Source organism: Notamacropus eugenii, chromosome 2 (assembly GCF_028372415.1).
Source record: "Notamacropus eugenii isolate mMacEug1 chromosome 2, mMacEug1.pri_v2, whole genome shotgun sequence".
NCBI lineage: Eukaryota > Metazoa > Chordata > Mammalia > Diprotodontia > Macropodidae > Notamacropus > Notamacropus eugenii.
Genome location: NC_092873.1, coordinates 517,123,350 through 517,146,816, shown reverse-complemented (window position 1 = coordinate 517,146,816; position 23,467 = coordinate 517,123,350). Strand labels below are relative to the sequence as shown.

General features: G+C 42.3%; 1 protein-coding gene across 17 annotated transcripts in view; it reads left to right on the top strand.

The window, feature by feature from the left end:
* The window catches only part of DAB1 (DAB adaptor protein 1), a 1,307,076-nt gene that overhangs the window by 1,223,271 nt on the left and 60,338 nt on the right, over positions 1 to 23,467 (top strand). For 11 of the 17 annotated variants that reach the window (XM_072649616.1, XM_072649613.1, XM_072649612.1 and 8 more), the window contains 4 exons: positions 963 to 1,082; positions 1,548 to 1,586; positions 3,412 to 3,477; positions 8,056 to 8,115. In XM_072649616.1, the coding sequence (XP_072505717.1) occupies positions 963 to 1,082; positions 1,548 to 1,586; positions 3,412 to 3,477; positions 8,056 to 8,115 (285 nt within the window). Of the gene's footprint in view, positions 1 to 962; positions 1,083 to 1,547; positions 1,587 to 3,411; positions 3,478 to 8,055; positions 8,116 to 10,119; positions 10,245 to 23,467 lie in introns of those variants that run through there. The other 6 variants (XM_072649618.1, XM_072649617.1, XM_072649615.1 and 3 more) reach the window with 4 other exon arrangements.

The following is a 23,467-nucleotide window of genomic DNA, read 5'->3' as shown; positions in this document are numbered from 1 at the left end:
CAGGTTGGGCTGACCTCCCTGCTAAGGTTCTCCCACCTCTAAGTCCTATTTCAGTCACTGACTGAGTTTCTCTTCCAATGGACATATTGTTGGGCTTGGTAGGTAGAGTGATCATAGATCTAGAAGTAAAAGGGATTTTATTGTCCATCTCATCTAGCCTTCTTGTTTTCCTGGTGAGGAACTGGAAGTACAGAGAGGTTAAGTAACTTCCCCCAGGTCACACAGCAAATAAGCTGTATTGCCTCCCATAGCTGAAGATTTGGTTGGACCTCACAAATCATTTAGTCCAATCCCTTCATTTTACAGAGGAAGTAGCTAAAGGTTTAGTAATGTGCCTAAGGTCACAGAGGTAGCAGAACTGGGATCTGAGGCCACATCCTTTACCTCCACAGCCAAAACTCTTCCCTCTTCACCATATGACATGTGCCATTGCTCCCCCACCCCATCCTCTGGAAGCTCATCCTCACCAGCAGCTAAGCACCCAAGAGAAGAAGGCATTCTCTTCCCACCTCCATTTTTCTCTCCATTCACTTCTCCTAATGACTAATTATTTTTCTGACTAATTAAACTGGATGTACTCATTGTATATAAACAAATTTGCTTCCATTCACAGTCTCCCACAAAAAAAAGGAGAGCAAGAGAAAATAAATGTTTCACAAAGAGCCCATGCTCATTTCATTGTATTAAAAGATACTACCAAATAAAAAGCAACACCTTTTATGTATATAATTAGAATTATTATTAATTTGCAAATATAATTAGCTAGCAGAATGAACTTTCGCCCAGATGCAATTTGCTAAGCCAATATAAACAAGGTAGAATTAATTTAGGGTGAAGTGCTTTCAACTTAATAATAAAATGAGCTTCTGAAGGTTGGAGCCAGCACGGAGAGAATTTGGTCACTGCCCAAGGAGGGGCTTATTCCGTCCTTAACAGGTGCTTCCTGCTTTGTCTCTGTGCAGGCTGAACCTGTGATCCTCGACCTTCGTGATCTCTTTCAACTCATTTATGAATTGAAACAGAGAGAAGAACTGGAGAAGAAGGCGCAGAAGGATAAACAGTGTGAGCAGGCGGTATACCAGGTACATCTGCAGATCTGGCCTGGTGCCCACAAAAATGGCAACTCTAAGGAAACAGATGTGAAGTTGTCAGTTAGTGCTGCCAGGACTGATGAGAGCCTTGCTGTAACTAACCTGGGCAGAATCAGGCTGTTGGAAGGGGGCTCTCCACAGCCTGACGTCCTCTTTCCTATTGGTGATTGAGCTTTGAGATAAAGTCAAGAGACCAGCGAAATCTTCAACTCAAATTGCACTGTTAGTGAGAAGGAGGGGTCACAGCTGTCATGTGGAATGAAGTGGCGGGGTGGGAGGAAGGAGAGGTTCTAAGAGTTTTGACTTTTTCCACTCCTTTCCAGCTGCTCCTTTTCAGAAACACCTCTCCTCTCAAAGGCTGGTTTCTTTGTAGTCCTTTAATTTCTTGCTATGGTCTCACATCTCTTCTTTTTTCATCCTTTGCTTTTTGCCCTCCCTTCTCTGACTCTGCGGTAGACAATTTTGGAGGAGGATGTAGAAGATCCCGTGTACCAGGTAATTTTGGAAGCTTTGTGGGTTTGCAAAGTCACCAGCAGTTAGGCTAGATCTGCCATTCACTTTATTTGTCAGTGGTCCAGAGGGTCCCCTGATTGGAGAGAATAGAGCTAGTCTAAAAACTCTTCAGGGAGCTCATGAACCTGCCAATCTAGAAAAAGGTGGCTATTAAAAATGAACATGTCCAAGTATCAGTAATGTAAGACTCAGTGTGAGAGAGTTCCCTTTCCCCCTTTCCTTTCTCCACCACCATATTGCTTTGAAATCTGTACCAGCAAAGATTGGCCCAGTTGGCTTATACAAGCCACAAAGGACAGCCCTGGTGGGATTGTTCAAATGGGGAAAGGATAATCACCTGTTTCCCAATAGATGATTGCACTAGGTATGGTTTCTTTGGAGTCTTTGATACATAGCCTCATACTATGATGGGCACAACAGCTCATAGGAGCAGAGAAAAAAAGTAGCCACATGGAGGGAGATGAGTTCTTCTCTCCTGCATCCAAGTATGAAATCGATTTGTATTCCATATAAGACACGTAGATTTGATCTTTTTTTAAAATTGCTTTAGAATTTGTAGATGTAAGGGTTTAACATGAAATGTCTGGCACAACTCCCCCCAGCCAGCCCGTAATTCATGCTAAACACAATTGGTGAGTTAGAGATTAAAGAACAATCTTTCGTACAATTTATTTTATTTTTACTTTATGGAATAAAACAATCATTTCCATAACATAGTATAATTTTTTAAAAGATGATTGCACATGAAACTGCAGTCTACTACACATAACTGGCTATTCTTTTTAAATATACAACAAAGTTACGTTCATTTCCTTCTTTCCCTTTTTTCCTTCCCCGCTTCCGTCCTACAGATGGCCACCATTAGATGGTGTGTGCGTTGTGTTTGTTTTATAGACATATATATAATTTATATATATGTATAATATGCATGTGCATTATACATATAAAACACACATACGTGCAATATATACATATGTATGTAAAATTATTCCATAGATACTTCTATTTATTAATTCTTTCTCTGGATGCAGATGGTGTCTTTCCTCATGTCCTTTATAATTCATTTGGGCAATCATTTTTTAAAAGCTATATGATAAATTGAGAATCTAAAATTGATTTACAGTTGTTGCATTGGTTGGCATAAAGATTTCATTTTTTCCCCTAAAAAGCTTGTGTTTTCCAAAACTGAAATAACAACTGTAAAAGCTGTTAGTGTTAGGTCTACACCTACAAATCTGTTTTTGCTTTTCTTTAGCTGAGATTACCCTTTGACAATGCGGGCTAGTTTCAGGAATACCCTACTGCCAGTTAATACTGCATTTTCAATTCAGAAGTAAGAAAGTGACATTCAGAAGACTGAAGTCTCTTCAAATTTCTCTTTGCTTCTCTGTTACTCCATAAGCTTAATCCAGAAATAGTAACAAGGATGGATTGGGCAGGGGAGGAACTTTCATATCCCTGTGTTAAATGAGAATGTAATTGTGCCACCCAAGTGCGTAAACATGCCTGGTGGGGACACAGCGAGTGGACCAGATTGAACCTTGGGTGAGAAGGCAGCAGGCGATGGATTCTCCTCCTTGTTTCAAGGGCTACCAGGTCTTTGCAACTGCTTTTGTTCCAAAAACCAATCTGACTGTTGTTAGCTGTTCACGGATTGTGCTTCTCCCTAGACCACCTGGTCTCTGTTAAGCCTTTGCTCTGTATCTATATCTTTAATGCTTGCCTGATTGATCTCCTGTTCCAAATGGTCTTTTTCTCCCTTTCTTTTCCATCTCTGACCTTTCTTCTTTGGATGACGATCCAATAGTACATTGTGTTTGAGGCTGGACATGAGCCAATTCGTGAGCCTGAAACGGAAGAGAACATTTATCAGGTATCCAACTACTTGCTGTCTCACTTACCACTATTACAGAGCCCAGACTTCAAGACCAAAGATCCCCCCAATTGGGGAGGGGTACTTCTCTCTCCACAAGACATAGGCACTCAAGAATATGCCCCTTTAGTATTTTTAATGCATGATTTAATTACATATGAGTGAGTCTGGGGATGATTTGTTAGTGGTTCATCTGACGTAGCATTCTGGAGTCCTGGTCAGAGCACCAGACTGAGGGGCAGCAAGGTGGTGCAGTGGATACAGCACTAGTGCAGGAGTCAGGAGGACCTGAGTTCAAATCTCACCTCAGACACTTGACACTCACTAGCTGTGTAACCTTGGGCAAGTCACTTAACCCCAATTGCCTCATCCTGGGTCATCTCCAGTCATCCTGATGAATATCTGGTCAATGGATTCAGATGGCTCTGGAGAAGTGAGGCTGGTGACCTGCACAGCTCTCCCTCACTCAAAACAAAGTCAAGTGCAAGTCATGTCATCATTTCTCTGATGGCATGGTCTTCTTCAGCAATGAAAGATAAACACACACACCAGACTGTGATGCAGGGGTTATGGTTTCAAGACTATAGTTTGCCACTCACCTGGATAGGTTCCTTACCTTCTGCTGTCAATTGGGCGGGGGGGGGGGCAGTGTTTGGAACAGAAAATCTCTCAGATCCTTTGAACTCTAATAGTCTAAGGTCTTTATCAGCTCTGTCATTGGACATTTAGTGATATAACAACTGGTTCAACGGTTCCTCACAACTCTAACATCTTTCATTCTATGTTCTAACATTGTGTATTCTAAGATCCCTTCTGCTTCAAACTTTCTATGATCAAAGGACCTTTACTAGTTTTGTGAGCCTGGGCAAATCACTTATTGTCTTCCGGCCTCCATTTCCCTATATGTAAAAAGGGAATACTAATATACTTACTTCACAGGGTTATTATAGAGATCAAATGAGATAATATATTTAAACATTTTATGAACCTTAAAGCAATGTATCAATGTTTGCTAGCTGTTATCATTTTCATCGGTGCCATAACAAAAATAATAATATTATAGGCCCATTCCAGTTTCAGCATTTTGTAGTTTAGCAGTTTGTGTTCGAGATTCTGTGTTCTAAGATCTTTTCTAGCCATCTGCATTCATTTCTGCTGTCATTCATGGTGGGTGTGTTCCACTTTAAACAGACTTTCCAGGGGTAGCTTCGAAGGGTTAGGGTTCAGATATGGAGGGCCACACCTGTAGTCAGAAGGGCCTTGTTTCAAACCATAGTTGTGTGACTGAGTGATCGTATGCCCATGGGCACATTATTTAACTTGTCTGAGTTTCCTTTTCTTTACTTATAAAATGCAAAGGTTGGACTAGACAGCCCCTGGGGTCCCTTCTAGCCCTGTTTCTGAGATCCTGGGACATAGGAAATCGCTATGGAACTCCCTGGTGGATAATGAGCCCTAGTGGTTATACCATCGGGGCTCCTTCACCCCCCTATGAGAATGCACCTTACTGTTCCTTTGAAAAATCCAGTGATTCTGGTTCATTAAAGCAAACAATTTGGTTTCTAGACCACGCAATTGACGTACATCTCTTCAACCTGTGTCTGTTCCATAAAGCAAGGCCCACTTGAAATCCACTGGTTTTATTAAGAGCTACCAAGGGGCAGTGTGCAATTTTTAAAGGCTCCTCCTTCAGTTTGGGCTTTAAGCAGGGGGTTTACACCCTAATTCTGAAGCCCGAGCAGCTGAGAAAAATGAATATGAATATGGTGTATTTTCAGTAACTAACAAATGATTTGCTTCCTCCATCTTATTAGTAAGAGACACAGAACTGAGGACGCAGATGTGTGAGTCTAATCTTAGTTCAGTCCCTAACAGTTTGGCATCAGGCAGGTCCCTGCTGGGAAAAAGAACATGGCTTCACTTCAGTCTGCCTTCAGAGAAGCAGTTTAATATAGTGAAGAGACAGGGAATATTAGAGCCAAGAAAACCTGAGTTCAAATCCTGATTCTGACACGTGTTGGCTGAGTGACCCTGGGCAAGTCATTTGAATTCTAAATACTCTAGGGCAGAAGTGAAAAATGCATGTCCCAAAGGTCACAGGCAGCGTTTCCCAGCAGGACCAACTCAGTTTAGTTACAACTGGAAAATATTTAAGAAAATAAATAAAAATGGGTAAAATGAAGCTAATGTTACCTTTTAAAATTAAGTCAATGTGCAGTCTACATAGATTCTTGCAGGTGAGTTAGCATCCCACTTTTCTGTTTGACTTTGACATCAGTGCTCAGGGTGACCCTCTTAGACTAGGGTGCAGAGAGGATACTTAAGTTACACTGGTAGAAGTCTTTTGTTCACCTGGGAGTTCCCTGTTCCAGGCACGTTCCAAGTCTGTAATCCACTCTCACTTCGGGCTAGTGTCTCCATCAGTTCTCCTCAAAAAGATTCATGCCAGCTGGAGTTAGAACACAGAACCCTGAAAGAAGAAGTCCCATGCTCTATTAATTGAACCAGCTGGGCTAAATCCTCTAACCCTCTACTACAAAATCAGTAATTCTGTGATCCAGGATAGAGCTGGAAAGAGGCCACCTAGTTCAGCCGCCTTGTTTTTCAGACAAGGAACCAGGCCTAGAGGAATGAAGTGATTTGCCTAGGGTCCCATAGGCAGTTAGTAACAGGGGCAAAATTTGAACCCAGGTTCTCTGACTGTAGAACCAGAACTTTCTATTGGATCATTTTGCCACTCAAGGTGGAAAGTGAATATACATACACATTTACAGATAAGGAAATAGAGGTTTAGCCAGCTAGTAGACCAGCAGCTCTGGCTTGCCCATATTTGAATTGTATCTAATTACCTGCTAATCCTAAAGTGTCTTTCTGATGAGACCCAGGACACCTAAGCTTTCTCAATGGGCCGACCAAGGCTGCAGCTTAAGGGGAGGGAAGTGGAAACAATGGCCCCTGAATAGTTCTGCAGGATATACATTCCTTGTCCTCTGGCTCTTAGAAGCCATTTGTGAGGTAGGCAGGGCTGTGGTGTAGATACACTGAAACCAAGGCTTAAGCTAGTCAAAGAGCAGGACCGAGGTCACAGGGACCCAGGCAGTGCTGGAGCCAGAGACCAGCACTTCTTCCTACAAATCCAGAACTTTGTCTGCTGTCCTACAGCTGTGGTGTGTGTGCACGTGCATGTGTGAGGGAGAGGGGGGAGGGAGAAGGAGGGAGGGAAGATGGAAGGAAGGAGGGAGGGATGTGTGTGTGTGTTTGTATTTATTAAGATTATATTATATTTATTCTGATTACATGGAACATAAGTACTTTGAGAATAGGGTGTGATAAATGAAAAATCACAAGACAGCATCTCTGGGTAATTAGTAATCAGTTTATTAACTGGGCTAGTTAATAATAAATTGGTGATCAGTGGTTTCTCTCAATAACCAAGACAAAGACATGAAGATACTGGGAGCCTTAATATACGGACACAGACTCCTAGAGTCTTGAAGTACGAAGGGACATAAGATGTCATCTGGAGCCAGTATAAGGATTATATAGAAGCCCCTTCGGAGATGACCTAACAGGTTGACCCAGTGGAAGAGTTCCCATTTGTACTAGGGTTTGGACTATTCACTTGGTTTTATCTAAACCCTAACATCTCTTTCCATCCTTGTTAAGAGTCTTTTCTCCGGATGACTTTGCATAAATCACTATACCTCCTAGGCATCAGTTCCTACACCTTTGAAGCAGTTGCAGTGTCTCTATTGACTCTCCTTCTGTGATCCATGGACTCCAGGAAAAGTGCAGTACCCTAAAGGAGCTAGTCTGGTGAAGTGAAGAGGGCATTGTACTTGGAGTCAGACAGACTTGGGTTCACACTCCAGTTCTTATGGGGTGGGCTGGACTTGGTGGCCTCCGAAGGCCTTTCCAGATCAAAATCTGTGATGCCTTGGGGTGATCATTGTTGTCATCACCACCACCACCACCACCATCATCATCACCACCACCACCACCATCATCACCATCATCATCATCACCATCATAATTATCATTACTAACATTTATACTGTACAGATGTTTAAGGCTTGCAAAGGAGGCAAATAAGGCATCATGCTTGGTCCTTTTAACAACTCTGTGGTGAATGCTATTAATATCCCCATTTTACTTGTGAGGAAACTAAGGCAAAGGGACATTAAGTGACTTGCCCAGAGTCATACATTTCATGATTATCTGAGGTCAAATTTGAACTCAGGCCTTCCTGACCCCAAGTCCAACATTCCATCCACTATACCGCTTAGCACACTTTGAGATCTTAGCACAATGTTGGACACATAGTAGGTGCTTAAGAAATGTTCATTGACCCACTAGCCACTTAGCAGTTTGCCCCTCCCCCATATTCTCTCCCAGCAGCCTCTCACACAGGACATCTGTTGTTCCTTCCTCCTTCTTCGCTGTAGCTGAGCACTGAGCCTTCATTTGGTTGTTTGGAAATCATTATTACTATTTTTATAACTGTTATGTACCTGACAAAAAGTTGTACAGAATGTTTTTTTAAGTGTCCTAACTGTATTTCCTTTGGTTCTTCATCAGGTTCCTACCAGCCAAAAGAAGGAGGGAGTTTATGATGTGCCAAAAAGTCAGCCTGTGAGTGTAAGTATCCAATGGCTTCTTTAAACTTCAGAAACACAGAATGTTTCTAGAGCATTTTGGGTGGCAGGATCTTTCGCCAAGAAGTCTGAATCTCACAGGGTGATGTTTGACAGGTTCATACAGCTTGGTAGTGAGGTAACCAAGGGTCAGATCTTCCACGGAGGCAGAGATTGGTCCTCATTTAGAAGGAAAAGATCCATAGGTCTTAGAAACTTCCTGTTATGTAATGAGATAACACACCAAAATTCTGAAACCTCGCCATCTTAACTGCCGATAAAAGGTTAACACTCAGATGGAAGTAGTTTAAGGCACATACCCATGTGGTTGTCTATGCCCTGAAGCTTTAGTGGTGTTCTCCTATTCACTCCGATACTGTAATGAACCCTGGTTTCCCTGTTGGTGAGACAGAGCAGCTTCAACCCACCAATACAAATCAAGGTCTCTTCATCTCATGTGGGTGGGTGTGACTCATAAAAATTCCAATCCCATCCACCCACCCCTAGTGAGCAGCTTTTGGGCAATAGGCCTTTCCAAACTTCTCCACTTTCATTCACAAGAGGTTTTCAGTTGCTTTGTACAGACTTGTGGGCTCTCCAGATTAGTACAACCTGGCATTGAAGTCAAAGAACTTTGATTTCACTTCCATCTTTAATGCTTACACTATATTGGCCTTGGGCAACTCATTTCATACACCTGAACTTCAGTTTCCTCATCTGGGGTTGATCCAGATGGCTTTGGAAGGCTCTTCCAGCCTTTACTATGATCTACTGGAACATATGTTCCTAAGGCAGTCTTCAGGACTGCAGGGTCACCTTGCTGTGCTGATGAGAGGAGGACTTTTATAGAGGTCTCCTGTAGCCTACAGTGATCTGTCTTTTTATATACACATCTACCCTTTAAATGAAAAGGAAGGAGGCAGTGATCAAATGGCTGTATCAGCCTGGACTAAGATGAACTCTAATCTTCCATCCTACACAGTATTAGAGTCTAGGATCCTAGGACAAACCAACTTTCAGAGTTTTAAAATTCTCTATGTGTGTATACATATATACACTCACACACATACATATGTATATATATTTATACCCTTCTGCAGAGATTTTTTTTTTCTCCTTACTCCCTTACTGAAAAAAATAATTAAACACAGTAGGAAGAGGAAGTTTTCTTTTCCAATATCATCCACTTCAGTTTATAGGAGATATCAGTGTATGGCCCATAAAAGTACAGCCTCATTGTGTTGACTTTTATTTAGAAAGATTCTGGAATGATGGATTGTGTCCCAGACTTGGAATCAAGAAGGATTTGTGTTCAAGTTTTGTCTTTGGCAATACAAGCTCTGGGAAAGTCACTCAGTCTCTCAGTAACCCCAGGAAGATCTCTTTTAAAGAGCTGCCATACTACATCCCTGGAAAAGCTGCCAATTTCCATCCCTAGGGTATTTCTACAACAGGGGGTCCGCAGTCCAAACAAAATCTCAGATCTGGAAGGAAAGAAAAGAATTAGCGTTGATCTCTAAATCATGTTAATATTGTGTGAATGGGTTTGTTGACACATATACATAATTGAAGTAAAGGTACCCAGAATGATTTCAGTCTCTAAAGACCCCGAGACCAACTCCATGCTTTTAGTTGACCTATGAGTGGGAAAAGAATCATGATGAGGAAAACTTCCCTGGGTGCCTGTATTTGATTGGTAAGATTCAGGAAAGGATCCTTTACATGCAACCTGCCACTTCATTCATTCGTTTTACAGAACTCATCTTAAGTCACACACACACACACCCTCCCCCCCCCCCCCCCCAAAATATGACCCCTCTAGTGTTAGGATTGCTGTTACCTAACAGGATGGGTAGATAGCTGGCTCCTTCCATCACTCTGAAAGTGGAGATCACCCACCCAAATGTACCTATATCATGAATGATGCATACCAGTTTTCCTTCTTTCTTCCTTCCTTCCTTCTTTTCTTCCTTTCTTTCTTTTCTTTCTTTTTTTTTTTATTCAACAGCTAGAATTAGAAGACCCAAGTTCAACTGATGGCAGCACTTGTTAGCTGTGTTACCATGGGAAAAATTACTTAAATTCTCACTGCCTTACACATAAGAGGACTTAATAAATGCAAATTCAATGGAATTGCCTCAGTTTATTCCTCTTTAAAATGGAAATTGTAATATTTATATGTGCTCAGAGTTTCAGGCTAGGCAATAGTATATGTGGTTAGATGGACTTGAAATGCCACAGGCTTAAGGAAGGGTTCCATTTGGCTCAATGTCTATTTGGAAGATACTCCACAGGGGAGCATCTCCTAGGAATCTGTGCTTGACTCAGTGCTACTTAAACATGTCTGTCATTGGTTGGAGTAAAGGTGTAGAAAGCATTCTAGTTGAATTTATAGGTGAAACTTGTGTTTTTTCCTTCATTTTTGAAGAAGACCATGACATCAGGGACATGATGGCATGGCTTTCAGCTGATTTTTCTTTGAGTGATGGAGGGCTATGCAAGGTCACCAGCCTCCCTTTCTCCTCCAGAGCCATCTAGGTCCAGTGGCCAGATATTCATCAAGATGACTAGAGATGTCCTAGAGTGCAATGGGAGATCCTGGCCCTTTCAGGCTAAGGCCTTTTCAGGTTCTCATTTTGAGTGAGCTAACACCCACTCAGTGAATAGGCCTTTTAAAGAAGTGAGTCAAGGGATGGCCCCTTTAATTTAAAAAAATCAAACTGGGAGGAGAAGACCCTAAGGATTGCTGGTCATAAGAGAAACAGTTACTATTGACACTTATTCTGAGCCAGGAGGGCCCAAATATAGCCATTCAGTGATGCTGGGGCATTGAGACAAACCTGGATGGGATAGCCAACATGATGAATCAGGTTCCAAAGGGAAATTTTTTTGCAAGAAAGGGAAGAAAATTGATATGAACCAAATAACCAGAAAGACAAAGGGATAAATGTTAGGTTTTACACTTTTTAAAAAAAAAATAGGAGTCAGAAGTACAGAATAAAGTTGATATGGCCAGTCGGGAATTCATCTGAAAAAGATCCAGTGCCTTTAGTGGCCTCCATGCTCTTTATGTACAATGGCAGCCACAAGGCTCTGGCCATGTGAGGTTGCATTAAGTGAGACTCAGCTTCTGGGAATAAGGGGTTGATAGTCCTTCTGGACTCTATACATGGTCAGAACACATTTGCAGGATTGTTTTCAGTTCTGGACACCACAGTTTAAGAAGGACATTGATAAATCAGAGAGCTGCCTCCAAAGGAGGCAACCAGAATATTGAAGAGTCTTGAGTTGATGTCATAAGAAGCAGTTGACAGAACTAGCAATGGTGGGCATGGAGAAGAAAGAGTCAGGGGAGATATGGTAGTTGTCTTCAAGTATTTGAATGTGTCATGCAAAACTGGGCTCTGGTTTATTCTGTGTGGACCTGGAGTACTGGACCAGAAGCAAGGGGCAGAATTTAAAAGAGGACATTTTGGGCCCCAAATCAGGAAAAACTTCCTAACAATGTGAGGCATCTCAAATTGGAATGGCACACTGGATGGACCATTGTCGTGTAGGTTCCAGTGTGGATTCTGAGGTGGATAGACCACCAGTGGTGGTCCCTGTCTTCCCATCCATGTCTCAAGTGCTGTGTTTCTGTAATTCTGGCTTCACAGAGTGGTTACTAAGAAAGCCATTTGTAAAATGTACCTATATGTTTGTCATTATTGTCCTATCATAATATTAATATGTATGATTATTCATCTTATTAGCAATGAGCATTTACTATTGCAACTCACTGTGTGAGTCAGGAGAGGAGACAGTCTTTGATGGAGTTGCGACTCGACAAGACACACAGGATTAAAATGTGTACCCTCCAAAGGCAAACAGAAAATCACAACACAGTCAGTAATGACTGAGTAATGTTCTCCTGCTCCTGAAAAAGAAAAAAAAACAGTTTCCATCCTCACTAGCGATCCATTTAATCAAGTCCCTTTGTCATTGAGACACTTGTCTGCATTTTTCTATTCGATTTTTTGCAGCCCCTATTATACAAACCTCCACAATTCAATTTGGATCCAAATTGTCCAGCTTAACGCTAACTGATTTAGATACACAGGGAGCCTTTGGCATTAACAGCCTTAGTGGCTATGGGGCATATTTGTTAAGGACTACAGCCCTCAGGCTTGATGGTGCTCTCTGGGAATGTGAATTCTGTGTGTGTCTCTTTTCCAAATTCACCAGGTCTGGATAGTATGCTGTCAACCAGGGGTGGGGAACCTGTGGCCTTGAGGCCCTCTAGGTCCTCAAGGGTGACCCTTTGACTGAATCCAAACCTCATAGAACAAATCCCCTTCATAAAAGGATTTGTTCTGTAAAACTTGGACTCAGTCTAAAAGCCACACCCAAGGACCTAGAAGGCCACATGTGGCCTTGAGACTGCAGGTTCCCCACCCATGGATGATGTTTTCTAAAATGAAGTCTTTCATCTCAGTGATTGGCATTATTGCAAAAGTCAGTGAGGCATCCTGATTACCTTAGAGTCAGAGAGACACAAATCACAATGCTGCCTCTGACACCCACTGGCTGTGGGATTTTGGACAAGTCGTTTGTCTTCATTGAGCCTCAGTTTCCTTAACTTCAACACAGAGAGAGATAACGCTATTTAGAGTGCCTGAATCACAGAGCTCTTGAGTGTATGTGTACGTATGACTATGAGCACACACATACATAATATAAATATACATACATAAAGAAATATGTTTATATAGAGAAATATGGAAAGATATAGACATAGCTTGACAAATGTTCGAGCACTATAGAAATGACTGATTATTGCCAAAAACAGATAGAGGCACATTTTGAAGAACATTTTCCATATCCAACTCCCATCTTTCTTGCTTCTCCTGGGGGAGAGAGAATAATGAGCTACACAAGATGGAGTCCTGGCTTAAGAATCCGAGCCCCCTGGATTCCAATCCCACATTTGATACTTCCTACCTCTGTGATATGGAGTAAGCCACTTTAAATGGACCTCAGTTTCATCATCTGTAGAAAGAGAAGATTGAATTGAATGGCCCCTGAATTCCTGCCTAGTTCAAGGTCTGCAATCTTCTTTCCTCTGGTAGATTTTTGTTTCTAAAAAAAAAGTTCTTTATTTTAAAAAAAATAAAGTTTTATTCCTACCTTTTGTTTTTATATCATAGATTTTTCTGATTCTCCTCTCTTTAATTTGCTGTACACCTGAGTAGAAGCCCCCCTTATATCAAAGAAAAACACTTAAGCCCAAATGCCAGACGATGACCTCTAACATAGGCAACATCTGACAACTGCTTGTTCACCCCTGTCCAGCTAATTTGGAAAGTCTCTTGCCACTGAGGTCCACATCTGCTTGCTCTCCTGCTGCAGCGAGAGCTGCTCATATCTGGAAAGGCAAGCAGATGGGGCCAGCTTTATCACTGCAGCTTCCAGAGCTCACTGAGAGCAGCAGTTAAACAATAGGGCCTTAACCAATAGCAGTGATTCTCAGTGTGGGCTGGGGAACTCTGCAGATCCCCATGACCCTTTCAGGGTGTCTATAAGGTCAAAACTCTTTACTAATACTAAGATATTTTAATTCCTGATAGCTTAACTATTCATAGATGAACCATGTAAACAAAAGTTCATGACAGGGTAGAGAGGTTCTTCAATAATTTTAAGTGTCAATGGGTCCCATGACCCAAAGGATCATAAAGTACCATTATCCCATCAGGGACTTTATCTACTTCCCTCTTTTTTGGTTTCCTTCTCTGACCCCAAAAGGTTTGCTGATATAATCCTTTCTGTATGTCTAGCTTGTTCTCAATGATTGTGGGCCCTCTTCCCCCTCTGTTTTCCCAGAGACAGGGGTGGGATTTATCAGCAGGGCTGTGATAACACATAGGGGTTCTCTCAGCACTTCTTGGGATTTGCCATCACATCAGTTTGAGAATTTTTCCTGGAATCATTTCCAAGCTGGAAGGAACTTCAGTGGCCTTGTAATGCGTATCGTTCCTGAGCAAGAATTCCCTTCTTCTATGATATCTGGGACCCAACAAGGAGCCATTGAGCTTTTACTTGAAGATTTCAAGGGAGAGGGGTCCTTATCCATTCCCTTGTCTGCTCACACACATCCAGACCCATGTTAAAGCATAGAAAATGATCCTTCTGTGATTGGACATCTGCCCATGAGATGCTTCTGTGCAAATACTTCAATATCTTTCCTTGTCTACCAAATAAAATCCAGACTCCTCTTTTGGACACTGAACGTTCTTGCCAACCCATGTTCTTGGACACCAGCCTCTTCTCTGTCATGTGACAAATATCCATGCTACAGCAAAGTGGGACTACTCTGTGCCCCTCACCCAAGCAAGAATCATGGACTTAGAGACAGGAGGAGCCTTAGAAATCATCTCCTCATTTTATTGATAAGGAAACTGAATTCAAGAAAGTTTAAATGATTTTTCCAGTATGAGTGACAGAGCTTGTATTCAACCCAAGTCCTCTGATTATGAAAGCACTTCTTTTTTTCTTTGGGACACTATCCTATGTTGCCTCTTCAATATAAGAGAACAAAACTCATACATACACTTAAGCTATTTCCCAAGCCTGCAATCAGTGAACAAATGGATGAATGAGTGAGTGAATGAATGAATGAATTTTTTAAGACCTTACTGTGTGCCAAGTGCTATACTAAGTCTAGGGATACAAATAGAAAAGCAAGGCAGGCCCTGCTCAGCGGAACTTACATTCTAATTGGGGGAGACACACATATGGGACGGTTGAGTTGCAGGACAAAAGGAATGTCCTCCCTTCCCCCTCTTTGCCTGTAGAATTGCTATCCAACATTTAAAGTCCAAATCACATGGCACCTACTCTATGAAGCCTTCCTTTGCGGATCTCTTCACATCTGTGTCGAATTTAGGTTGTGAATTTAGACTGCATTACTGATTTGGGACCCAGTGAGAGCTAGCCTTGAATTCTTACTCAGGCATTTCCAAGCTATGCAACTTAGGGTAAGTTACCTCTCCTATCTGGGCCTCAGTTTCTTTATCTGTTAAATGAGCAAGTTGGACTTATTGGCCCCAAATTCCCGTTTAGCTCTAGATCTAATGACACATGTCATCATCATCATAGCTAATGTTTAGTACTTTAAGGTTTCCACATTGCTTTGTACAGAAGAGTTGCCTAATAAATCTTTGTTGGAGATTATATTCAATTCCTGTCTGTTTGTCTGGCCATCTGACCCCTGCCATACTCTAGTTTATCCACACTTGTGGGTCTCATCAGTCATCCCTTCCCGGGCCTTCTGGACAGACTCAGTGTAGCAGATTCAACAGGTCACTGACAGAGTGACTGCAGACCTGGGGAGGTGGGGGGAAAGGAGGACTTTGAACACACATACCCTGCTTGATGGCATTCACAATTGGACAGCTAACTCTCCCTTTAAGTTCCACTGACATTGGTATACACTTCCGTTCAGAGGAGAAACTGATATAAGTTAAAAAGAGTTGGAATTTGTGTTAACTGAAGGAATAGCTCCTTGTCTTTGAGAACTATCTGGAAGGATTCAGGTGGTAATGTGTCCCCTCTCTGAGGGTCATCAATCAATCAGTCTATCATCAAGCATTTATTAAGCACCTGTGGTGTGCCAGTCATTGTACTAGCCAATGGTGATACAAAGACAAGATGGGAAGAAAGGATTGTGAACCTCTTGCTGAGTAAGCTGCAGAGGGAATCTAGTTATAGGTACAAATTGTATGAGATGGCCTCTGAAATCCATCCCACTACAGGGATTCTGTGATAGATTAAAGGACATTCAGAGGAGGTGGCTCAGGATGGGGAAAGACCTGGGGATGCTGCCAGGCTGAGCACCAGTGTGAAGAAGCTAAGGTAGCTTAGCCTGGAGAAGAGGAGACCCCAAATCAGGCTTTGGGTGGTTGAAGAGCTTCTACATGGAAGAGAAATGAGAGTTCTTCTGCTTGACCCCAGAGGACAGAAGTAGAAGCTGGCAAGATTGAAATGGGTGAGCAGGAAGGCCCTTGCCAGTGAAGACAAGTGCAGAGAGGCAGATTTTTGTGCAATGGAAGGGAAAATGTTCAACATTTAGCTATCCCTAAAATAGAATGGACTTTCTCAGCATCTAGTTGGTTCCCCATCCAGAGGGCCCTCGAGCAGACATTCAATGACCCCTTGTCAGGGATAATGTAGGGGAGATTTCTACTTAGATATGCACTGGAGTCTTTGACTTCTGAGGGCTGTTCAAACTCTGAGGATCTGGGATATGAGGCTTACCTTTGTCCTATGGGAAGGCCTATTTCTAGTCTGTATCTATTTGGCTTGGGGTTCTCCCCCATGGCATGGTCAAATTGGCTGGGCAGGAGTGGGTGGATCAGAGGAAGTGATTCACAACTATTCTGTGGCAGAATTGGGCCTCCTCACCCCAAGCCCCTGACCCCTGGTTTTTCTCCTACTTAACATTACCCTGTATGTCCTAAGATTTTCTGTATTATCACTTAATGAATATGGGCCTCTAATATTTTGGGTTCAGTAGCTCAAGTTTAGGCACCAATACTTAGTATAGTACCTGGCACACAACAGGTGCTTAGTAAAGGCATGCTGACTAGACCACTTTTTCATATCATTAGATATAGGTGCATATATGCTGGGTGTCCCAAAAGTCTTAGTGAAATCTTAAAAGTGCGCCAAGGTTTTTGGGACATGCTGAAGTTAACTCAAAACAGGCAATGTGGTATAGTGGTTAGAGAACTAGATTCAGAGTCAGAGGGACTTGGGCTTATGTCCTACCCCTGACAAATTCTAACTACATAACTAAAAACAAGTCACTTTTCTCTAAGAGCTTCTTTATAGATAAGTTGCTGATCTGCCTGGTGGACTGGCAGTTAGAACCTACCATCTCTCAGTTGGCATGGTGGAAAAATCTTCAGAAAACTCTGCTTGTTGCTACGTCAGTATCATCATCGTTGTTTAGCATTTATACGGTGCTTAAAGGTTTTCAAAGAGCTTTACAAATATCTTATTTATCCTCACAACTACCCTGGGAAGTGGATGGTTTTATTTTTGTCATTTTACAGATGAGGAAACTAAGACCTAAGGAAATGATTCATCCAGTGTCACATAACTAATAAGTGTCTGAGGCAGGTTGTAAACTTAGGTCTTCTTGACTGTTTCCAAAACTCTATCCCCTGTGCCATTGAGCTGCCTACATGTCCCCATCCCCACCTCTGAGGTGAGAGTCAGTCATGTATCCCCTTCAAGGGAGGCCGATTAATATTCCATGCCATTTGCCCCAGGTTCTGACTCATCTCAAGGTTAATAGTTCTAGGGCTGGAGGGAGTTTCAAAGAATATCTTTTTCCACCCCCTTGTTCTACAACTAACTCGAAGAAATAAAGTGACTTGTTCATTTTCGTGCACATAGTAAGCGACTGAGCCTGGATTTGAACTACAGTCCTCTGACTTAAGAACTACTTCTTTTTTGGCTAGTCCAGGGTACCTCTCCAACCCCCTTATTTGATAGATGAATATAGTGACAACCAGGGAGATAAAGTCACTTGCTCAAGATTAAACAGGTAGTAAGCAAAAAACGTAAGATTTGAACCCAGGTTTTATGGTCATAGGGCCAGTGCAGCCTTCCATTGTACCTCCTCCCAGGAGGAGTTTGCTTGGCTTTTGTGTGACTCCTGCTGTCCTCCCTGAGTTCAGTAGCTGTCACTTCACAGGATCATAGGCCATCTGAGCTGAAAGAGGCTTCAGCAATCATGTCATTCAGAGTTCCTCTGGCTATTTAGAGACAGATAGCCTGAAAACCTGAGAAGGGAAGTAACTGTCTGAAGATCTCACCATTAAATGACTGAGATAGAATTCGAACTCAGATCTCCTAACTTTGAATCTGGGATCTTTCTCTAATGCACCAGGCCCCCTCCCTGAACACGGCTTCAAAGGACAAAACCTTGTTTTCCCCATCACTTGCATCACCAAGCAGACAGATGGCTTTCAGAGGAAACATCTGCACCCACTCTTGCCTCTCATCAGGATCTGCAGCATCAGTGAGGCTGAAACATTGCATCCACGTGGCAGGATTTTGTTCTGTCATGAAAGGTCAAGCTTCCCCTAGCCTAGTTCCCAGGAGAGTATTTGGACTTGCCAGAGTGTTCATTGCAGAGACGCCTCTGCAGTATGGAAATGAGATGGAGGTTTTATTGAGAGGAGGAATCAGTTGTTCTTTCTGTGATAGAGCCCCTGGGGCTGGCCCTGTCATGCTCAAGGTCCAAGAGGAAAGGTTTAGAGGTGGCCAACTTAATGGACGTTCGGTTCCCTGAGTAGCCAAGCTAGGAGAAACGTTGGAAGTGGTTTGGTCAAAGCCTCCAATGAGCTTGTCTCTTTTAGCTCAGAAAGTCTAAGAATATTGTTGAAATCAAGCCACTTTACTGCCCTTTGAGTAATTCATACATTTAGTCTTTTAGTGTTTCCAAAACACTTCCCAATCATAGGGACCGTGAAAACAACTGTTACAGTTTTACAAATAATGAGCAGTTCAGTTTTATTTTTTTTCCTAACAATGATAAAATAAATTCCTATCTACACTTTCACCTACCCCTCCCTTTCCTCCTTCTGTGCAAGACAAGGTAAAGGTTCCACATGGCAACCTTTAAATGCTTAAACACAGTTAATCATGACCCTCTTAAGTCTTTCTGTAGACCAGACCTCCCAGTGCCTTGTATGACACGATTTCTAGTCCCTTCATCATGATGATTACCTTCCCCTGAACATGTCCTATGTTGTCCTTGGTGCCCAGAATGGAACACAACCCCCCAGATTTAGGCTGGAGGGTGAAGACCTCCTTCATTCACTTGCATTGATCTCTTTCTCTCTGATCATATACCTTTGTGCTCCCTTCATGCATTTCCTTCATCTAAGAAGCTATATTGTATTGGGGTAGATCTTCCCTCCATGGACACAGAGAGCGTAATGTCTATGCCATCATAGTCAGTTTTAAGCAATTGCTGTGGGTAACAGTTGTCACCCTTTTGATTATGTTGCAAAGGAATATTTTTGTTGTTTGGTCATTTCCAATGGCGTCTGGCTCTTTGTGACCCCATTTGAGTTTTTCTTAGCTGAAATACTGGAGTGGTTTGCCATTTCCTTCTCTGGCTCATTTTACAGATAAAAAAACTGAGGTAAAGAGAGTGAAATGATTTGCCCAGGGTCACCCAGCTAGTAAGTGAGGTTGAATTTGAACTCATGCCTTCATGATGCCATCTAGCTGCCCTTGAGATCATTCCCAAGCATGATAGCTGACAATTGTATGGCTTTGGAGTGGATACATCCCCTCACTTATGTCATATTATTTGAACTTGGTAACAATCTTTTGAAAATAGATACTCCAGATAAGTCTGCTTCCATTTTCCAAAAGGAGAAGCCAACCCAGATGAAGGAAAGGACTTGCCCAAGATCACACCCTTGGAATGCAGCAGGGTCATGGTTCAAACTCCTGCATTCTGACCCCATGTCCAGCATTCCTCCCTGCATGAGAAGTTATCTCCCTTCATCTTGTCTTCTGATAATGTCTCTTGATGTGTGACTAGGCATCTTGACAGTACTTAATAATAACTGCCACTCACATAGCACTTCAAGATTGGCAAAACACTTTCCATATTATTTCAGCCCAGTATTAGAGGAAACATATGAAGGGAGTGCATTTGAACCCCCATTTACAAATGAGGAAACTGAAGCGTGAAGATTCCATGATTTGCCTGAGCTCACACAGCAGGTGTGTGGTAGGATTTGAACCTTGGTCTTCCAGATGCCGAATCCAGTGCCCTATTCATGATATCATGCCTAGCACGTAGCAGAGTCTTACTAAATACTTGTTCCATTGAAATGAATTGCTTGATTGTGGTGAGGGCCTGTAGTTGTGGGAACGCCTCACCCTGCTGCTCATCTGCCAGGTATTGCTTAGGTGTGTGTTGGAGAGATTAGGATGATTTAGCCTAGTTATCATGTGCCTGAAACATGACCTAATGCTGACTAAGTAACCACCAGGTCCTAAGCCTTACTGACCAACAATGAGAAAAGCCCTGTCCTCAAGGAGCTTATGTGTGTATGTTACAGCCTTGGGGAATGAGGAGGGAAAAAACATAGCCACAAATGAGTAAATGCCAATCAGAGGGAAGAAGAGGGTGCAGCTGTGTGTGTGTGCGTATGCATGCGTGTATGTGCACGCATGTGCGCGTGTGAGTGCATGTAGGGGGAGGAATAATACAGATGAGCCAAGGGTGAATGACAAGTACCTTCCCAGTCAAGTTGTTAATGGGGATTTTGCTTTTTCTCTGAAGAAAAAAGATTTGTTACAGAAAAAGCCAAACCCTGCATTGGGAGACGAGAACTGGTTTCGATTATGTTATGTGCTTATTCCCTTCCCTTTGGCCTCAGTTTCCCCATCGTCATCAGGGTCATAATGATAATAATATTTAGTGTTTTAAGATTCATAGGGCTTTACATATTTTATCTCATTTGATCATCACAGCAACCTCAGAAGTGTGTGCTGTTATTATGCCTATTTTACAGATGAGGAAACTGAGTCTGAGAGAGGTGAAATGTCACAGAGTTAATGTCTGGGGTGGAATTTGAACTCAGGTCTTGCAAACTCCAAGCCTAACACTCAGCCCACTCTGACCACTCCAGGTGGTAAATCACTGTACTTTCCTTCATTCTTCAACCTTCCATGCGATAGGAAGGTTTCACACCATTACCTGAAGATGGGAAATAGAGCATTTGAATGAAGAGGTAAATTTAAGTTTATATAAGAAAAAGTTTGGTCCCAAAGCTCTACCAAATTGGGAGAAAATTTTAAGAAGGAAAAAGACAAGAAATATGGCAGGGTGGGGGTGAGATAGGGGGAGGGCACATCAGGTAATGAAATGCTACAAATGCCCAACATGATTTTTATTGGGTCCTGGCTGGGGAATTTAGGAAGTTTTTGAAGTTTATTGAACTGGGGAGTGACTTGGTGGGGCCTATGCTTTAGGACGATCAATTTGACAGCTAGCTGGAGGATAGAGTGGAATGGGTAGGCATTTATCCATTAGACATCCCCTGACTCAGAATTTGAATATTAAGGGAAAAAACACTATCACCTGCCTCACAATAAACTCCATTTAATTCAGTAACCAATGAAGAAGTGTAGAGTCCTGTATTAGCTGTCTATACCTGTCCTTGTAAAATAGTTTGGGTTTTATTTTTGGGGGGGAGATGTAGGGGAAATTCTGGATCTAGGTCAGGAACTCCCAGTGTGGGAACTCTCTCCTTCAACAGCAGTCAGATCATGGACTTGGAGCCAGGAGGGACTCCGATGGCTATGTAATTCACATCCTTCCATTTAAGGAAGAAGGAACTAAAACTTGGGTAAAATGAACTGCTCTGGGTTACATAAGTGGTACGTCTCTGGGGGTGTATTTGAACCCACGATTTTCCGACCCCAAACCCACTGTTCTATCCAACATGTCACACTTCTAGCAATCCCTCTCTGATTTAGAGTCTTAGTTGCCTGGGGACCTGAGGAGCTGAGTCCATAGGCTCACATCAGGGATGAGGGGCTCCCCCTCCTCGTAGATTACCAAATAGAGGCAAGATGACTGGTAGTCAGGGGTATCATAGATGAGATTTCTCTCCAGATACAGTTGGGGCTGGTTGGCCTCTAAGGTCCCATCCGACTCTGAAGATCTCCAATCCTGTGACCCCAGGGCCAGCATGCATCTCACTACTCCATTAGCTAAGGACATAAAAGAAGGTTGGGGACTGAAGATTCCCAGTAAATCATTGCCTTTGAGCCTTTGCTGCCTCCCTCGCCTGGAAACAGGCATCTGCCTCTCCTCGTTCATTTTCCATGTTCTCGTCTGCATCCTGACTGCAAAGTTAGACCCCTGAGCTCTGCTCATCCCCCTTGGTTCTTTGAGCATCCTTCTTCTGGCTCACAGCCCTGGCTGCTGTGAATTTGCAGACACAGGGTTTCCTTATTTATTGCTGCAAACACTGAGACCTTATTTATTCGATCTCCTGCAGATGGAGAGACCTAAATTATCTTAATAGCCCTGTTGGTTTTCAGAACACTTTTATCCTGACTTTGCCTCCTTGGTGAGAAAACTGGCCTAGAGAATTCAGAAGAGTCCTGGATTTGGAGTTCGAAGTCCTAAGTGCAAGTACCTATTTGCCTCCTTACAGTATGACTTTGGACAAGTCACCTAAATGTTCACTGTGCAGCTTAGTGTAGCTAATAGATCATTGGCCTTGAAAACTGGGAAATCGAGGGATCTATGTCCCTTTCTGGATTTCAGAATCTTTTGAAAAGCCCAGTTCAAATGCCACCTCCTTCAAATGCCACCTCCTCCATCTCCCTAGCTGGTGAGAATTTGTCGTTATGTTATATTGAACATCGTTTTGTCCTCTGATTAATTTATTAATCTTGGGCAGCTAGGTGGCACAGTGGATAGAGTGTCAGGCTGGAGTCAGAAAGACTCATCTTCTTGAATTCAAATCTGACTTCAGGCATTTATTACCTGGATGACTGACTCTGGGCAAGTCACTTAACCCTGTTGGACTCAATTTCCTCAATTGTAAAATGAGCAGGAGAAGGAAATGGCAAACCACTTCAGTATCTTTGCCAAGAAAACCTCAAAGAGTCGGAAATGAATGAACTCAAAAACAATTGATATGTGTAATAATGTATATGTATAACTGTGAAAGTTGAACTATGAGAAAAGTTGAGCTCCAAAGAATGGATGTTTTTGAATTGTGGGGCTGGAGAAGACTTTGAGAGGTCCTTGGACAGCAAGGAGATCCAATCGGTGAACAGTTAAAGAAATTAATTCAGGCCATTCACTGGAAGGTTAAATACCAAAGATGAAACTTAAATACTTTGGCCACAGAAGACAAGGCTCATTGGAAAAGACCATTCTCTCTTCTAAGGGCCATCAGCTCTTTATAGCATATAAATTTTCATTCACATTCCAGTTGTTGATTTTCCTTGGGTGTGAAAGCTTGATCAAGATGCTGTATAATAGTATTTAATCTAATCTGAACATTTGTCAGTTTCATTTCTTTGTTAAACACCACTATTGCAGAAAATGATAGTTATCGCAAAACACCATTTAACAGAGATGTCATCGACGAGGAAGTCATTGTGCAGTGAGGAGGGAGGCAAGGGGAATCCCAGTTTGTAGAAAGTAAAATGATAGTAAAATGGTTAGAGTTATGGTTAGAGCTGGAAGGAACTTTGGAAGAAAGACTGTCCTTTAGCTGCATGGTGTGCTACTTAGTTATGCTTTCATAAATTGCCCC